The sequence below is a fragment of the Ylistrum balloti genome, unplaced genomic scaffold (assembly GCF_031769215.1).
Source record: "Ylistrum balloti isolate Yb309-2 unplaced genomic scaffold, AGI_CSIRO_Ybal_v1 Utg370152, whole genome shotgun sequence".
NCBI lineage: Eukaryota > Metazoa > Mollusca > Bivalvia > Pectinida > Pectinidae > Ylistrum > Ylistrum balloti.
The window spans coordinates 772,433-789,479 of NW_026782152.1; the positions used below are offsets into that span (position 1 = coordinate 772,433).

The 17,047-nt window shown below is 34.1% G+C and overlaps 2 protein-coding genes across 2 annotated transcripts; both read left to right on the forward strand.

Moving 5' to 3' along the window:
• The first annotated feature begins 558 nt into the window (after nt 1-558).
• Nucleotides 559-8,069, forward strand: LOC132550825 (uncharacterized). The gene is made up of 9 exons (XM_060214917.1): nt 559-843; nt 2,057-2,164; nt 2,437-2,585; nt 3,205-3,363; nt 4,003-4,112; nt 4,782-4,893; nt 5,308-5,435; nt 6,839-6,986; nt 7,346-8,069. The coding sequence occupies exons 1-9, from the start codon at nt 571-573 to the stop codon at nt 7,374-7,376; spliced, it is 1,218 nt and encodes a 405-aa protein (XP_060070900.1). The 5' UTR covers nt 559-570; the 3' UTR covers nt 7,377-8,069.
• A 2,105-nt stretch (nt 8,070-10,174) lies between these two features.
• On the forward strand, nt 10,175-12,520 carry LOC132550840 (complement C1q-like protein 2). The gene is made up of 2 exons (XM_060214933.1): nt 10,175-10,439; nt 12,123-12,520. Exons 1-2 carry the CDS (start codon nt 10,175-10,177, stop codon nt 12,518-12,520), a joined length of 663 nt encoding a protein of 220 aa, XP_060070916.1.
• The last annotated feature ends 4,527 nt before the right edge of the window (nt 12,521-17,047 follow it).

The following is a 17,047-nucleotide window of genomic DNA, read 5'->3' on the forward strand; positions in this document are numbered from 1 at the left end:
AAAGATTGTCTAATGTTTTCTGAAAAGGCCTACAATATGACTTTTCAGTAAAGGCCATCTCCTATCTAATGTTTGATGTGTTCTGCTAGAAATCTCCATTATTGATGGATTGGTTATTCACATTCATTGTGCAATATTTATATACATATATTCTTGCACTTTTTTTCTTTAATTTTCACCTAAATTTACAATATTTGTCATTGTAATTACTCTTTCAATATTTGGAGGAAATCAAGAAATAATGATGATGATGAAGGTGCGCACCCAACCTAAAACGTCCAAAAACTTGTAATGGCGATCCGTCGTTTTATCAGTATTTTACCCTATGCCTCATTACAAAACAGCCGGGATCCGTTGAACACAGTACACCAAAATGCATTGGACTTAAATGATACTTTCTATGTTTGTAAGGAATAATCTTAATCCTTGTGGCAGTGTGTGGATCATAATTCGGTAGGCCTCTAAAACCACCGTTCTGCTATGTTTGTACTTCAGACCCATTATCTTTAACGATCGTCTGACATTTCTGACGAGCTCCACTGCAGGGGAGGTAACTCTTGAATTATCATCATGATACTGTATGTCATTGGAGCAATTTTGGTAATTCTGGTCGTAGGCTGGTTAGTAAAATCAGATCCACCACCGAAATGTGGAATTTATACACAGCGAAACAAGTGGTATCCTTTCAAATACCACTTTCTTTTATTTGTGCTAAAATTAAGAAGGAGGAAGAACGCGAAAATGAGCACAGCGACCGGTGAGAATGCTGGATATGGTGTTAGGTCCAGGTCCAATGTCACAGATATGGAGAAAGTTCAGACACTGCCCATAGATCAACCAAAGGTAGTACCCAACTATATGTCTACTCCAGACATATCCACTTACTTTGATGTAGATCTATGTCATATCCCCATTATGTTTTTGTGTTACCCCAGATGCAGGGATACAATGTTATAAGCTTATATGCCTTTTAACCAGGGACGTATAATACAGTCCCTGCTTTAATAAATTTGACAATGTACAAAATGATGTACATGCATGATTTAAACATGTACGTTCAGGTGTATTTAATAATTATATAACGTACATGATTTATACATTGTAGTGTCTGTAATGTCTACATTGTAGATGTATTTATAATGTACTAATGTACATGTATACTAATGTATTTATAATGTACTCAAGGGTTCTGCTTGACTACAGTGTATCAATCCATGACATACAAATACATTAATGTGCATATTATACAGAGTAATCTTACTGTTGTGTAGGATCTCTGGGTCTGGATCTCTGGATATTAATTTGTGAAGAATGAAAGCCCAAAAACACAACAAAAAAAAAAACAAAAAACAAAAACAAAACATAAAGGAAAAAAACTGTTGATTCAGGGTTCATATGTACTTTATAGCCTCAAGTGAATGAGAATGGATAACCTAAATATTTCTGCTTTACATCCATTATTAAGCAACAGTTTGCAGTTTTGTACATAAAAGGCTTGTTGGTTTAAAACTGATATGGTTTCTGGTTATGATAGAAATGGTCATGGACATGGGTTTCTTGTAGTCACTAAATATAAATTGTCATTTGTCTATCACAAAAACATGAAATCAACCTTTATAGACTCAAGAAGACTCTTATCAAATAATAGTTGTCACTCCCTTCTTAAGTAATTTTTAGTTCATAGAATCATGAACTCTATTATATTGTAACAGGAGTGAAAAAACGAATGATTAGAGTTAAGACTTGGATTGAAATTTTAGACTATCGAAACTCTAGACAGACACTCTACCAGTAAAGTTAACCTGGGAATTTACACCTGCATGGTCGCCAATATTTGACCCTTGCAGTCAAGTTCAGCTACACTAAAACCCATTCAGCAGAAATGAAAATTAAACATATTAAACATCTATACATATATGTATATCTTACTGACAATGAATAATCAAGATAACTACAGTGTATATGGTATTAATCAACTAATATTTACAAATTATGAGCTTTATAATGTTACACATGGTTGATGATATAATATATTTCTATAAATTTTTACTGACAGGCCGTTGATGCTGTTTACTTTAATGGAGGGAACAAGGATGGACAGTACATGGTGGCAGCCACTGCTAGGAGACAGAACAATGTGGTCCAGACCGTGCTCTACCTCAGAGTAAGTGTCCGCTCAAGATCTCTCCTACTTCATATAAAACCTTTTTGATTTCACTTTGCTCTAGAGGATATTACCAAATACACACAAGTAAATAACACATTTGAATTCAAATTAAGAATTAGATATACTGATATGACATTTCCTTATAAGGATGAAACAGTTGTATGATGCAGTGTAATTAGGTGTTTGGCCCCAGGTCTGTATGCTGTTTTACTTCTTGTTGAATGTGGAGCTTAAGATTTCATTTTCTTTCGTCTGTGTGATATATATAGCTTCCTGGTGTTGGTCTGCTGGAGATTCCATCCAAACCAGACACCAAACTCCAGGGCACAGATCCACAGGCCTTTGCTGCTGGAGGACTGAAACTGGAGCCAGTTGATCCAATGAAAACCTGGAAGATATCTTACAAAGGCAAACTAAGGTGGGTAAGTGTAGTCTTTAGGGTTTGTCATTGTTATAAACTATGTAATACAGATAGAGCAGAAAAAATCAAAATGTATACGGTTTGGTAATCATGCCAGCTTTTCGTTCGAATGAGGGATCAACATAATTTGTCACATAAAATCCTCATCATGGACCTTGTAAATTTGATTGAGTTATTAAAATGAAGTTATGTGATTCAAAATGCAATTCTTAGGTGCTACATACTCACAGGACAAATCTTAGAGGACTTACCGTTATGTATCAGAAAGGCACCTTTCTCTCTTTGTAGCTTCATGCAGTGATGAGGTCCAAGAGGGGTGGGGGTGGGGGGAGCAGTTCATTAAAGAATTCAGACTTATTAATCTTTCATTAATTCCTCAAGTATTTATTTGACCAGCTGCTTGCATTATGTTCCTAATTTAAATATAAAAAGGTTGATTTTTTAATTTGTGGGAGGAAATTTTATTTTTACAGAAATGATGTCAATTAATATGAAAAAAAATAGAAAAACGAAATACAACATGTATTCATTTGTTATTAATGTTGCCCCTTTGAGAATAGAGGATGTCTTAAGGAAACAAAATTATTGTAACTCCATGTTTTTGTACTTATTTCAGAAATCATGAAACTCATGACGAATTAGATGTGACCTTTGACCTCACCTGGACAGCCTTCACTCCATACTTCGATTTTGACACCGATCTCCACCCAAATGTTATGGCGGACTCTATAGCTAAAGAAAAATGGTCTAGAAATTATTTTGATGTTCTGAAAAGGTAAGCAAGACTGCTAATTCATATCTGGTCAGAAGTCCATGCCTGGTAATAAGACCGCCCATATATATTCCTGTTCATTAGAATGACAAACAAATGCTATCCCATTGCCCTGCAATATGCCAGCCCTCAGACTTTGTATGTTGGGTCCATTAGCCCTATGCATTTGATGATACAAACTGGTTAGAAACCTTGCCTCCAAGTTTGGACAAAACTTGATTTTGTGAAAATAATGAAATATAGTGCCCACCTTCTCATCAAATTTTCATTAATTTTCTTTTAGAAATTGGCATAATTCAAGGTATCAACATTTATTTTATGAAAATAATCTTTTTGTTCATAAATTATTCCAGTTATTGATGAAATCATGGATAGGTTAGAATAAATTCAATTGATATTGTTACTAGTGATGATGTAACTTTTACAGTGACTATATATTTCATAGTTTTGACCAACTACGGCAGTGATTTCTTGTCATTACAATGAAACTCATTGTAGATGATATTAAAGAGAAAAGCATTCAGTATTCTGTAGATATCTTTTCCACGTGTCAGGTGTCTTAATCACTCTCTGTACAGGTACAGAATACATCACATAGGATCCTTAATCCAAAAAAAAATAGTGAAAACAAATTTCTTTCAGTGTTCATCAAACACATTACGAACAGTTTGGAGAAATATCGGGCGTCGTTGATATAGCAGGTGTAGGAGAAAAGACAATTAAAGTTCAAGGAGCCAGGGACCATTCTTATGGTAAGTTTGTGTAATGTATACTGAATAGTCAAATACAGGAAGCAATGAAGCTCCTGTGGTATAGGTCAAATTCTCTTGTCTCTTCCATTGGTAAATGTACATGCAATATAAGACTTCTTTCCTTCTTCACATACCACTTGTAGTTCATATCTATAACCTTACAGTATTTGTGATGAGCTACATGTATAGAGAAAGTGTCAGTTATCTTATTATCATTGGGTTGGTTGGTAGTTTTGTGAGGATTTATATCTTATGAGTTTTTTTCAATTGGTACTCTCATAACTTTAGAAAGATATGTATATATACATGAAGCTAAAATTCTGTCTGGTGGGTGAAATTCATAATAGCAACCATTTTTTTAAACCAGATTATCATAAATTCCAAAATCTAAACAGGATTTTCCTGAAACCATAAACTCGCCATATGCACAGGTAGCATAGACAAGGGAAACAACTCTGGCAGACTTACATCTGCTAGGTTAATCAATGTATATATCACGGGTATATTATTGTTCCATTAAATTGCCTGTAAAATTTAAAACCATAATATGTTATTTGTAAGGGAAGGCAATCCTTGTTTCTTGTAAGTCACTTCAGTTTGATATATACAATTATATTATAGTGCATGTTTGTTTGATAAACTCAAAAAAAATTGATATTTTTTTTACAGGAAATATCCGTGATTGGCGGTACTTCCATAGGTATGCCATCAGCTACGCTATGCTGGCAGACAAGACAGCTATATGTGTTGGCTGTATATCCATGCCTATCACCATGACTAGGTAAGATAAATCACATCAATATAAGTACAGGTAAAATTCATCACCTTGACCAGTTATGTCACATATCTTAGGTAGTACACATACTCTTCCTGTTTGTTCACTGAAGTTACTAGTAAGGCTAAATTGAGGGATGGGGAGGATCCCCTTGTTAAGTGGTGATTACCGCAAAGACTACACACAGGAAGCCCATCTCATGTTGTCTATAGCAATTAATGTATAGTATGCTTCCCAAGGACACAACCAATATATCACAGGATGATCTGATTCTCTCATGGTCAGCATTCTGAGAAAGACCGAACACCCCATGTAGGAATTGTCAAACCAGATTCCTTGTATCTTTTATCTGAAAATGTTGTCTCTCTGTTCAATGAATTCGAAATAGTAAATCTATGTTGTCATCTGTGTATGTTTCAGTCTTACTATTGGTTATGTGATCCACCCTGATGGTACCAAGGAATCCGTGTCCTCTTCAGAGTTCCAGTTAGGTGATCATGGTGAAGATGGGAACCCTCCAAAACAGCTGTCTTTCAAATTCATGGCAGGTAGGTGTCATCCTATATTATGAATAATAAATATGTAAATATATATATATATATATATATATATATAGTCAAGGTGATAAATATATATAATTATAAAATAAATAAAAAGAAAATGATTATTCAACCTACTCCTGGATTGTTATTTAAGGACAGTGTGGTCTCTGGATTATTTACTTCTCAAGCAGTTCTTGTTTACAGTATAGAAGATCACATGACACATAACATATTGTACTATAAATTACTTTATTTTGTGCAAGATTAATTTTTCACGAAATAAAGTAATTTATAGTACAATATTATAAGGAAGGTTAATTGCGAACTCAAATCCCTTGCGATTATTTGTACACAAATATTTCTTGATGACATCCATACTGATTCAGTTACCGATAAAAGAGTCCATATCATTTTTAACGGCCCGTCATTTTTTGGAAATTAAAGTCATTTCTAGATCTGTGTTTACGAATTCATCCTTTCGCAAGTATGTCTCGAGAGATAAGTTCGCTAAATTAAGTATTTGCGAAATCAAAGTGAATAGCAGTGTACAAGAACTCTTTGGGGACCAATCAATCCAGATATCATATCATACTCGCCAACTTTTCAAAATTCCCATGGCGGGGAATTGTACCTTACACGTGATATTTCATGAAGTAATGATCAGGTGAAAAATAATTAATTAATTGATTAATTGTGTAAATGAATAATTAATGTATATCCAATTAATAATTTAGAGATATTATGAATTTGCTGTACTATAGAATTTACTGAATTTTTTTTAGTGATTCACACTAATATAAAGTAGCAATCCAAGAGCAATTGAAAAAATGATATTTTTGTGTATTTGAAATGGCTGTTGACATCAGCTACAATTAACCAGCTTAATTTTGCAAGTGTAATTTCACAAAGTTTGTGAGGTAATTAACAAAAAACAAAACAGAACAAAAACAGATTGTATTGAACTCATTTCATGGATTGTTTGGTAGAAGTATGCTGTGAAATTCCAGAATCCTATATTCTGATTATAGATCTCAGGAAATAGTCATCAATTGTATCATTAACGAGGCAAAAAATCATGCTGGTTTTTAATGATTTCAGATGCACACAAAAAGAAATACATCAAAGTAGGAGATCAGAATTCTTAAAACCTCTTGTTGAATAGTTTGGGAATAAAGCATGTTATATTTTATTGTAAAGGTCAATAGCATATTGATAATCAAATTACTGTATCTTTAAGCAAAAGTTCTATGTTTGATCTTAACCATTGATCAAAATGTAAACCTTTCTCAATGTAATACAGCTAAGTAATTCCATGATTTAATAAACATTTCTTTACATGATATACTGTTAGATTGACAATATTTATAATCAAATTTGATCAAATCAGATTTTTTATGCATTATATACAGGAGAGAAAGAATACAATGTGACTTGTACAGAAGTAGAAGCTCCAATCTTCTACATTGGTGAGGGCCGAGATGCCAAAATACATGAACGAATGTGTACCTACAATGTGAATGGCGTACATGGCTGGGGCATAAGCGAATGGGATTACAGGTACTTGTACTTATTTAATCTATACATTTTCCAAATTCAGTATCCATTTGAATTTAAAATTTGAATTGCTGTACAATGTGTTTGTTTCTCCTCTAACAATTGAACTAGTGTTTAATTATTCCTTCATGATTTTTGTTATGGCAAGAATTTGTATAATTTTTAAGTTTGATCAAGAACTCATTTCTGTAACATTATTGCATGGAACCACAATAACTGAAATTATAATTTGAAAAATTCCTTCCCTGCCACACATCACGACAAAAAGTTTAAATATATATTTATATATGAGCATAATTGTGCTATATGTGATGTCAACACTAGGTCTACATGCAGTTACTATTAATGTTGTCTCATTACAGAAATGTCCCATTTGATGACGGCAGAACGTGATGACAGAAGATACCAAATGACTCGTGACAATGTCAGAATATATGGTGTAAAACTGTATTGTGTAAATGTTAAAAATTATAGTATAAATACTCATATTAATTTAACAGTGATCATGTGTTTATTTAAATCATCATACCCTAAAATTTTAAAAATATATATTTTTTTAAATAACAATTTAATGGTTTATATTCAGGACAGGCAAATTTTCAAGACCATCTTATTTAAATATTTTGAGCTGCAAATTAAGTGCAGTGACTTTCCCAAATTTTTGAAATATTGAATTGCCTTCCATTAATTTATTTATAATTAATAATGAAAGTAAAGTATAATGATTCCATACCACAACAAAATACTGCATTACATTCCGTATAATGATCAGATTTGTCACAATAGAAATATTTTTATTTTTTAGCTTGATTTGCTTCTTCTTGTAAATATCTTTCTTTCAAGATATGTTTCCTTGCATGGAGGTCCATGACTAACTTTCGAGATTTTAGGGTATAAGTATGTACATGTAAATGTTGACAGTATTACAGATCTTGTTCAAAATTAAGTATTTTAATCATGGAGGTTCCATGATGCTCCTTTCAATCTTTTAAAAAATGCAGAATTACATGTACCTTTCCGAGATAAATTTACTTGTTTTTAAATCATATATATTTTCTTGTAAAATGGTTTGTGATTTATATAATAAAATATTGTATACTGATAAAAAATGGTGTTTGTAGTCTACAAAATTTTCCAGCAGTGGTCACTAAAATTTGTAGGGTATAGCCTTAAACTCTGCAAGGAAGAACAGGCTAGAACCACAGGGTGGAACAGGAGACGCATATCCCATGTCAAAGAATTATTTAGGATTTGTTGTTTCAAAAACACAAGTATGGATATGGTCATAATAGATCAAAATGTCGAGGGAAAACAGTGCTTTATTTTTTAATGAGAATTGTAAGCATACCAAGTTTTCAATTTGTGAGGGAGACCTGAAAGAAATCTCTGTACAAGATTAAAATGCTGAAAAGGAATAAGGCAAATAACGTTTTGAAATATTGTGGAATCAAACTGTTATTTACAAGAACACAATCTCATGTTGTGGTTTTAAAGCCCACGAAGTTTAAATAAATTGGTGGAACTGAAGGAGGAAATATCTGGACAAAATAAAAAAACAAAGGGCAATAACTCTTTCTAAAATTGTAAAATTACAATGCCAGTAATGATAACACTATTTCATGTAATGGTTATAAAGCCTACCCAGTTTCAGAGAAACTGGTGAGAAGAACTCCATACAAGACAAAGAGCAACAAATTGTTGAATCAACCTGCTGTGTAGGAATTATAGGTCTTCCAAGTTTGAAAGAAGTCATTTGAAAACTGAGAAGTATGATCTTCGGATAACATTATTAAATCAACAAGGGCAGTAACTCTTCCAAAAACAGTTAAATAAAACTGCTGTTAAGGAAAACAACTTCATGTCATGTTATGGTGATTAATTACTTAAGCATACGAAGTTTGAAAGAAATCTGTTTGAAACTGAGAGAGATCTCAGGACAAGCGCAAGACTAGCAAGCCTGATGTCACGGGTGCGAATCCGAGCAGAGGCATTGATAATAGAAATGACTTCTGTAACAAGACTTTCACCAGAAAATTAAAAAAAAAAAATGGGTTGTTGTTATGCTGTATAAATTCCATCAACATTCAGGGGGCTTCTGTTTTACAGGTTAGCAGGATATCTCCTCGACTTTTTAAATTCAGTATGGATATGCCGGGTTGTAAACAACAGTTCTGATTATTAGATTTGCACAACATACAAGTTTAAAGCTCTTGTGGTAAGGGCTAGATTCTACTAATTCCACTAAATTCTATCAATCGTTGATCGATGCAAAAGTTGATAAATGATATGGAGACAATGCACAATGTGTGTTGAACATCAAACACATTGACCCATTCAAAACGATCACAATGGAAGTTGTCTGAGAGAAGATGGAGTAAGTCAAAAGAAAACAGCAAAGGTACCGGGTAAGATGTTGAAATTTACTTAAATCAATGCATGGTTGATTTGATATGCAAGGGCTTCTTCTCAACACGGTTTACAGAAAAGTGTTATAGTCAACATAATGATCTCAAGGGAAATATTCCATATCTTTGTGTAATATAAAGTTGGGCGTATTTAGTGATCGTTTAAAATGCCTGTTGTTTCCGATGTTGTTTACCATGTTCTAATTGATAACGTGACATAACTTACTTGGATTGACCAGGATTTGCATGACGGATGTCGTGAAAGACGAGAAGACGCTAACCTTTCCGGAACACCTAGTCTTATTCTCCTTACACTTTTTCAGTTATCTTTTTTTTGTTAATATTTCGCCTTGGTTTTGACGAAGGAGTTAAGATTCTGATGAAATTTCGGTATTTTCCATTGTTGTTAAATTTGGTCGCCATCTTTTCGATTGAAGTCCCAAGGACTCCAGACACAGTTATAACGGCCTACCTGCAAAATAAAATGCAATGCTGGATCATTATCAAAGGTATCGACTATGGCTTTGTGTAAAACAAGAACATATATTTTGCTAAACCGCCAGCTATGGTCATTTAAGGTGAGTCCAAGATGAGTACATGTATTGTCTAAAAATATTACCTTTATCAATATAATAAATCGGGACAAATGAACTCTCCATTCAATCGACCTCTGCTGATAAGAAAAACATTCACACGTGACTCGTTTATCAACGCTTATGTGGCAATCGAAAGGTAATATTACTTCGGCATTTTCTCAAAGCACATTCGCATTTTAATAACACAATAATGTATTTTATCATTTTAACAATTTTTATCGCTTTGGTTTGCGCAAATGATGTGCATGAAAATCATTCAAAAGATACAGACTTCGAAAATCTGAAACGTCAGGTGGAGCGACTGTCAGTACTTCGACAAGAAGATCACAAGGAGATCCAGCGTTTGGAAAGTTTATATATCAGTGAACGTAAAGAACGTCTTGCTTTGGGAAAGTCACTTGCTGAACTTCAGCTTTCCCAAAACGCCAGCACCTTAGCCAGGGATACACGATCAGGTAACTACACCCATCAGTCTAATTAGGGATTTTAGTCTCGTCAGCCTAAATATCTTGACAATATTATGTAGATACAGCTCTAGCAATAGGCCTATTTAATCATTTTTGTTCCGTTCCTTCTGCTACACATAAATGTAATACAGGATCTTTCTGGGAATTTTTCAAAGTTCAATTTCATGGCCAGGCACTTATCTACGATATTACAATTTCCTGATGTATGTATGCAGGTTGATGTAGTAGGCTAGTCATAATGATCTTATTTGGAATTTTTCTCTTTCGCTGTGCAATACGAAAGCGATGTGCTCGTTAGTATGTTCGATTGTTCCTTTGTTAGTACTGTTCTCATTATACCAATGCAACGAACCAGCTTTTTCTGCCAGTGCGTCCGTCTGTCCGTCACAAATATCACTGAAAGACAAATGGTGTCTCTGATTAGTTGAAAATTAGTTAATGCCCGATCATGACAGAATTTGGTTTATATCGACTTTAGTGGATGCCAAACATCACGGTATATGTTTTACTATCATAACTATGCTGAGGCAAATTGTGACCTCTGATTGGTCGAAATTTGAATATTGTCTGATTTTTACCTAATTTTGTCAATAGAGGTACTAGGGTATGCCAAAATCAATTTTCAATTGTTTAATTTCACTTTCAGTTATATGTATGACGCCTTGTCTTTGAATAACAAGAAATGTATTTATAACGTACATTGTACCCACCAGAACTGAAAATGAAAGACATGGCTCACTCTTCTACATCAGCTGCTTATTTCGATCTTTTCCTAAAACAAGACGTATGATAAACGTGATTTCGATTTCCCTGCTGTGAATTTTCCATTTTTGTATAGTAATATCGCTGCATCTTAAATCTATGGTATTAACATGCCACAGTTGATTCGATATTCAAGGGCCAGTCAAGTGACGGATAAACTATTGACACGAGGTTTCAAAAGATGCAGGTTGATGAAAACTATGGGGAAGTTAAATGGTCGACATAGTGATCTCATTGAGAATGTTTTATTTCTTTGTGTAATGTGAAGCCGGACGTGTTAGATGCTTGTTACTTTACCTGTTGGTTCCGTTGTTGTATACCTTGTTCTCATTTGAGAACGTGATATTACTTACTTGGATTGACTAAGGCTTACATGGCGGGTTTGGTCGATGAAGAAAACGCTTACTCTTCAGGAACGCTTGGTCTTATTCATCTTGTGCTTTTTCAGGAGTCTCCTTGTTAATCTTTCTTTTGTTCATATTTTATTTTGCCCTAGTTTTATCGGAATTGAGTTTGGATTATGATTAAATCTACTCTATATCTACTGTATTTTGTATGAAGTTTTTGGTGTATATCGAGCCCTTTGCGTCCGCAGGTTGTCAATTCTAGTTTTGGAATGTGGCATTGCTAAGTTGATTGGTTTGCTGCTGTCTGTTAAGCAAGGCCTCTGCATGTATGGGATGCGAGTGCATGTGTACTTTTGAAAGGCTGCACACTTTGATTTCCAAAGTTTTACATGATGGTTGTCGTCTTTGACGTAGAAGACACATACCTTTCCGTGACACCTGGTCTTATTCTAATTCTTCTTTGTAGTGGTTTGCTAGTAAATCTTTCAATTTTTATATATTGTTCTCGTTTTGTGAAAAGATTTTTCATCACAATGAATTATTATCGTTCCTCTTATTACAGGACCTCTAGTGTTCGCTTTCCACGCAATTCTTTCCCGCGATTTTAATTCAACTCAAGACAAGCAAATATTACTATTTGACACCGTGACAGCCGATTTTCCGACATTTCACAGTCACTACAACGTATCAGAAGGGAAATACAAATGTCGCTTGGAAGGAATCTATCACTTTACTTGGACAATTGGTCCAACTGGACCCGGATCCGTTGCCCAAACGTCCCTAGTGAAGAATGGCGATTTTATGGGTATGATGGTTGCTTATGACAGCTACTCTTCATCCGCTGCCACAGTAATCATGCATTTGGACATAAATGATTCAGTGTGGGTCGAGGTAGCAACTCGCGGTTCATCGGTGTTGAGAGATGTTAGTACGTTTTCTGCTTTTAGGCTGGCCGACTAAATAAATTTTTTGAATCCCTATGATATTGTTTCATTTACTTATCAATGGTTGTTTGGTCAGTAATTGGCGTTCATATTCTCTCACTCTTCAGAAAAGAATTCATTAAAATAAATAAAGCATGAAACCTCTTGGATGAACATGTTTTATATTGCATTGCCATGGTAACATTTAAGATCAAACAATTAAGGTGCGCCTCTCTGCCTTTATACAGACATCAGCTCTAGAGAAGAAAATTTCGTGAACGAAGTAAAAACTTCTTAATGAAAACAATCAGTGTTTACTAACCACTTCAGAAAGATGATTGTAAATCATCAAATTAGAGATTTTTACTAGTATCCATGCAGATATTATTAATAACCATTATCAGGACATTGTTAAAAACGTGCATGAGCGTTGTCCTTTTGGGGACAGAATTCTTACTTGGAAGTGGAAAGAGCCATGGTACCATTGGCGCTGCAGAAACCTGGATATTTATCTTAAAGAAAGAAATTCTTTAAGGGAAAGAGAAGACTTTCAATTGTTATTTTATATTTGCTGAAAGGGTATTGTAGGGAGTTACAAGTACAAACTTGAATAAGACATTTCAGACCAATAGGAATCATGGGAAAGCAACAGTGTCTACTATTCTTCGCCTTCAAAAACGCAGAAGACAAACAATCACGCCGTAAGACCAGTAGGAAGAAACGAAGAAAAAGAGAAGATGGGTTGCACTTTGAAGGCAAAATCAGGATTGGAGAATGAATCATCCATTTGACCAAGGTACAGTCGACAGCTTGTTGATGATGTTGCGTTTGCTGCTTAAAAGGGATGACAGAAAGACTCAACACCACCACAAAATGTCAGGTAATTGGACAGAGGGAAGGGCTTCAAGGCTATTTCGGTTTCTTGATATATCGTGTCAGGTGTGTAATGGTTCGGGAAGTGAGGGTAAAACATTCGTCATTCACTTTGCATCAGTTTAAGAAACTAAATGTTCGTCTATTTGTGTAAGCGACTGTCTCGAAGGTCTTCATGGGTAAATATATACTGTTTGTTTCATATTTATAAATATTCTGAAGATTCATGCAACAGTATTTCTTATTTTCCAAGAGGAGTCTTGATGGCGACCATTTTTGGGTGCATATATAAATTTTTGTTCTTCAAGAATTGTAGCTTTTTTTCTACCGATTTTTATCTTTAATTCTTAATTACATGAAATATGAATATTATTCTCATGAAATGGCGATAAAAATCTTTAACTGCCGAGTCTAATATTGTCATCTGTTTGTAATTTGGAGTGGTCCAAAAATCAAAACGGCACATTGATGAGGGTAAGCATAGTATGGAATTTGTGAAAGATACATCCAAAATTTCTCTGTAACTCGTGATAACAAACTTTCATTGTCACCATCCAAGTCTGTCAGCCATTTCTTCTGATTCAATACGGCGAAATTAGGGACAAAGGGGAACTGAGATATTGAATCTGCAGAAGATCCATCAAGTACTTTATGGGAAATAACATTAAAAAAAACTTTGATATTCAAAATCCAAGATGACCGCCTATCAGTTATTATCTGATCATTCTTAAAAGGAGGGACGAAAGAAACTACTATATCAAATTTGTTACAGATTCAGAGCATCTGGATAGAGATTGAAGTGAATTTATTTGAAACCTGTATTATTATATTCCAAAGCGGATCCTAAGTGTAATTAAGACAAGCAGAAAAGTCTCATTTGCTCAAATGCCGCCACCATCTTGAACTTATCTTCACTTTTGGCTCGCGTCTGTACATCAATATGAACAAATCACCGATAAATAGTAATTCGAATTTTACATAGTCTTGTCTATAAAACCTGCCTGGAGCCTGGAGGATACATCCAGTCCATTTTTTCACTACACAGAACCACAAAGATGAGTAGCTTCACAATTTGGGATGAGGATAACGAATTGACGCCATCAACGTCATCACATGAATGTCGTTATCAGTATCGGCAGGGTCACATTTTCTGTATATGACGTTATCAATATGGACAGGATCACATTTTCTGTGTATTACGTTATCAATATTGATGTGAAAAAAACGGAAGTCTTCCTACAACACCTTTACATTTTTTTTCACTTGAATTATTACGAAGGCGATTATCTAAAAAGATTTCTTTAAAGGAGTGTTTTTGACGCCTCTCTTTAACACTGCGCATTCCTGGCATTTTTATTTATTTGTTCATTCATTTATTTATCTATTTTATTTATTGAAAAAAAATACAATGAAAATAAAACCAGGTGTTCAGGAATACTTTGTGTCTTTTTCATCGACGACATCCACCAGGTAAATAAGATGCGGCTCATTTCAATTTTCATTAAGGAATACTAGGCTTACTTTCGAGTAGGACCTATTTTCGTCTTATATTCGACACGTTTTATAGATTGTTCATGTCAAGATGAGTTGGTCTCGACATTCGCAGTCATAGCTACGAAAAAAAATCACATCTCTGAAACACAGTAAATGATTTATTTACCCTGTAGGTTAAATAAATTATTAACTTACTAAATCTTTTTTAATGTCTCCGTCTGCTTTTACTACATTGTACACACCTCACTACATGAACGTTTCAAACACAAAGGCCGACACCAAAATATATACATGATTTAATAACGAGGCCAGCATACTTACTATCACGTGACTACCATATGGTATAAGTTTGTATTTTCTATCCGTGTTTGTTATTCATACTGTACCATAATGACCTATTTATCATATCTATTAAAGTTCGGTAGATATTAGTATAGTGTTGCACTGAAACTTTGTCACAAAGGATACATATCATAATATGTATTTTCAGATCTACCTTCCACAACAACATAAAATGATACCAGTTTCTTTATAGACATATCAGGTGTCTATTTATGTATACTTGATAGACCTATCAACATTACGGTTTACTCGTGTGACTGATCTTAATGAATGTAATGACCTTCAGGATATTGATTACAACTTGTATATATATATTTAGTAGTGTTGTAATTAGTGTCCCTATCTATTTCAGAGAATGTATCATGAATTTTGAAATAGTATAATTTTTTATTATTTTTTTCTTTTTTTGTTGATGAGCAATACTGAGCCTTGCCAAATCCTTGACCATATTCTATCTTGATATAGCTTTAAGAAATCTTAAGTAATCTTATGTGAAAAAGAAAGTATTCTTGATATGCACGTGCTTAACAATAAACATTCATTTTAGAGTATACTACGTGCATCATTCAATGTCATGATTCTCAATACATGAGGGACACCCAAGGATTAAGAATTTTGTTCTAATCAAATACGCAATCAAAACGCTAAAATAGGTTCTTTCAAGATGCAATTACACTTGGATCATGGAGCAAAGTTCGAGGTATTAAAGGAAATGAATGTTTAAACTATTGCACATTGAAAAGACTCGTATGACACTATACGGAGCACAGTCGGATAAAATGGTAGAGAAAGTCAAGAGAATTATGGAATCAAAGCCTTCTGCTATTGCCTTGACACTGCCTCGCGTTTGGTCATTAGTTGTTAATACGCCCTTGCGAGGAAGCTTATGGAATCTGTCCCTAGTTCTTATAAGGGAACATTTTAGCGGTGTGCCTGAAATGAACAAATAATGATTAGACGTGCTTACATAAAAATCGTCTCTGATCAACTATCTTCCACATCAAAAAATCTATCTTACGCGGATCAATATAACGTTTGTACTTATATACACAGAAACTGCTACAACAACAATATACCATTAGAGCTCTTTCATGTAACAATTGTAGATAAAAAAAACATGGTCAATATTAGCTAAGCGTGATAATTGAGCCTCATCAAAGTCTATTTGTCCGAATCTATGACATATCAGAAAAAATCCGTTTGATTTTTGTTCCATCCCATAGGCAATCACTGTAAATATTTGCTATAACTTCATACTTTGTAAATGAATGATTGTGTAAACGACACGCAAATGAATAGCATCATGTCATATAAATTTATGTAAAATACAAACAATGAATTTAACTGCATCTTCTAGCAGTTTCGCCATTCTACGACAAGGCAGTAATGCTAGGGGCCTAAATGTTAAATCTAAGAGGCGACTGAAGGAAATCCAATGTAATCGAAAGAAATGGTATTACATTGTATTTAGATGAGAAATGGGGAAGTGTCCTATAATTTAGTATATGTTGTAATTCTCATATCTCTGATAATTTTAGAAATTTATAGAGTGCATATCTATATTTCAAACCGTGCTTCTATTTAATTGAATTAAAAAGTATGATGGATGATTGACTGTTTATTATGAGTTGATGACATTTTGTATCCCTTCCATATTCCTTTTTCCTTATGAATTTATTTTCCTTTAGAATGCCTTTAACGGCAATGCTTCGGTTTCAGTCTCTGTAGATGCATACCCACGGTAAGGAAGGCTGTGGATTTTGTACCTCAACCCAGACAAAGCTACAAACCGAGAAAACCAGTATTAAATTGGTACCGGTTTCTACTCGACGCGCATCATTAAATGATAGGTAGG

Excerpts from the sequence above, each read along its gene's own strand:
- LOC132550825 (XM_060214917.1), top strand. The coding sequence starts at position 571 with ATGATACTGTATGTCATTGGAGCAATTTTGGTAATTCTGGTCGTAGGC. Across the intron at positions 2,586-3,204 it reads TCTTACAAAGGCAAACTAAG|AAATCATGAAACTCATGACG; the intron begins GTGGGTAAGTGT and ends TACTTATTTCAG. Across the intron at positions 4,113-4,781 it reads AGCCAGGGACCATTCTTATG|GAAATATCCGTGATTGGCGG; the intron begins GTAAGTTTGTGT and ends TTTTTTTTACAG.
- LOC132550840 (XM_060214933.1), top strand. The coding sequence starts at position 10,175 with ATGTATTTTATCATTTTAACAATTTTTATCGCTTTGGTTTGCGCAAAT. Across the intron at positions 10,440-12,122 it reads AGCCAGGGATACACGATCAG|GACCTCTAGTGTTCGCTTTC; the intron begins GTAACTACACCC and ends CTCTTATTACAG.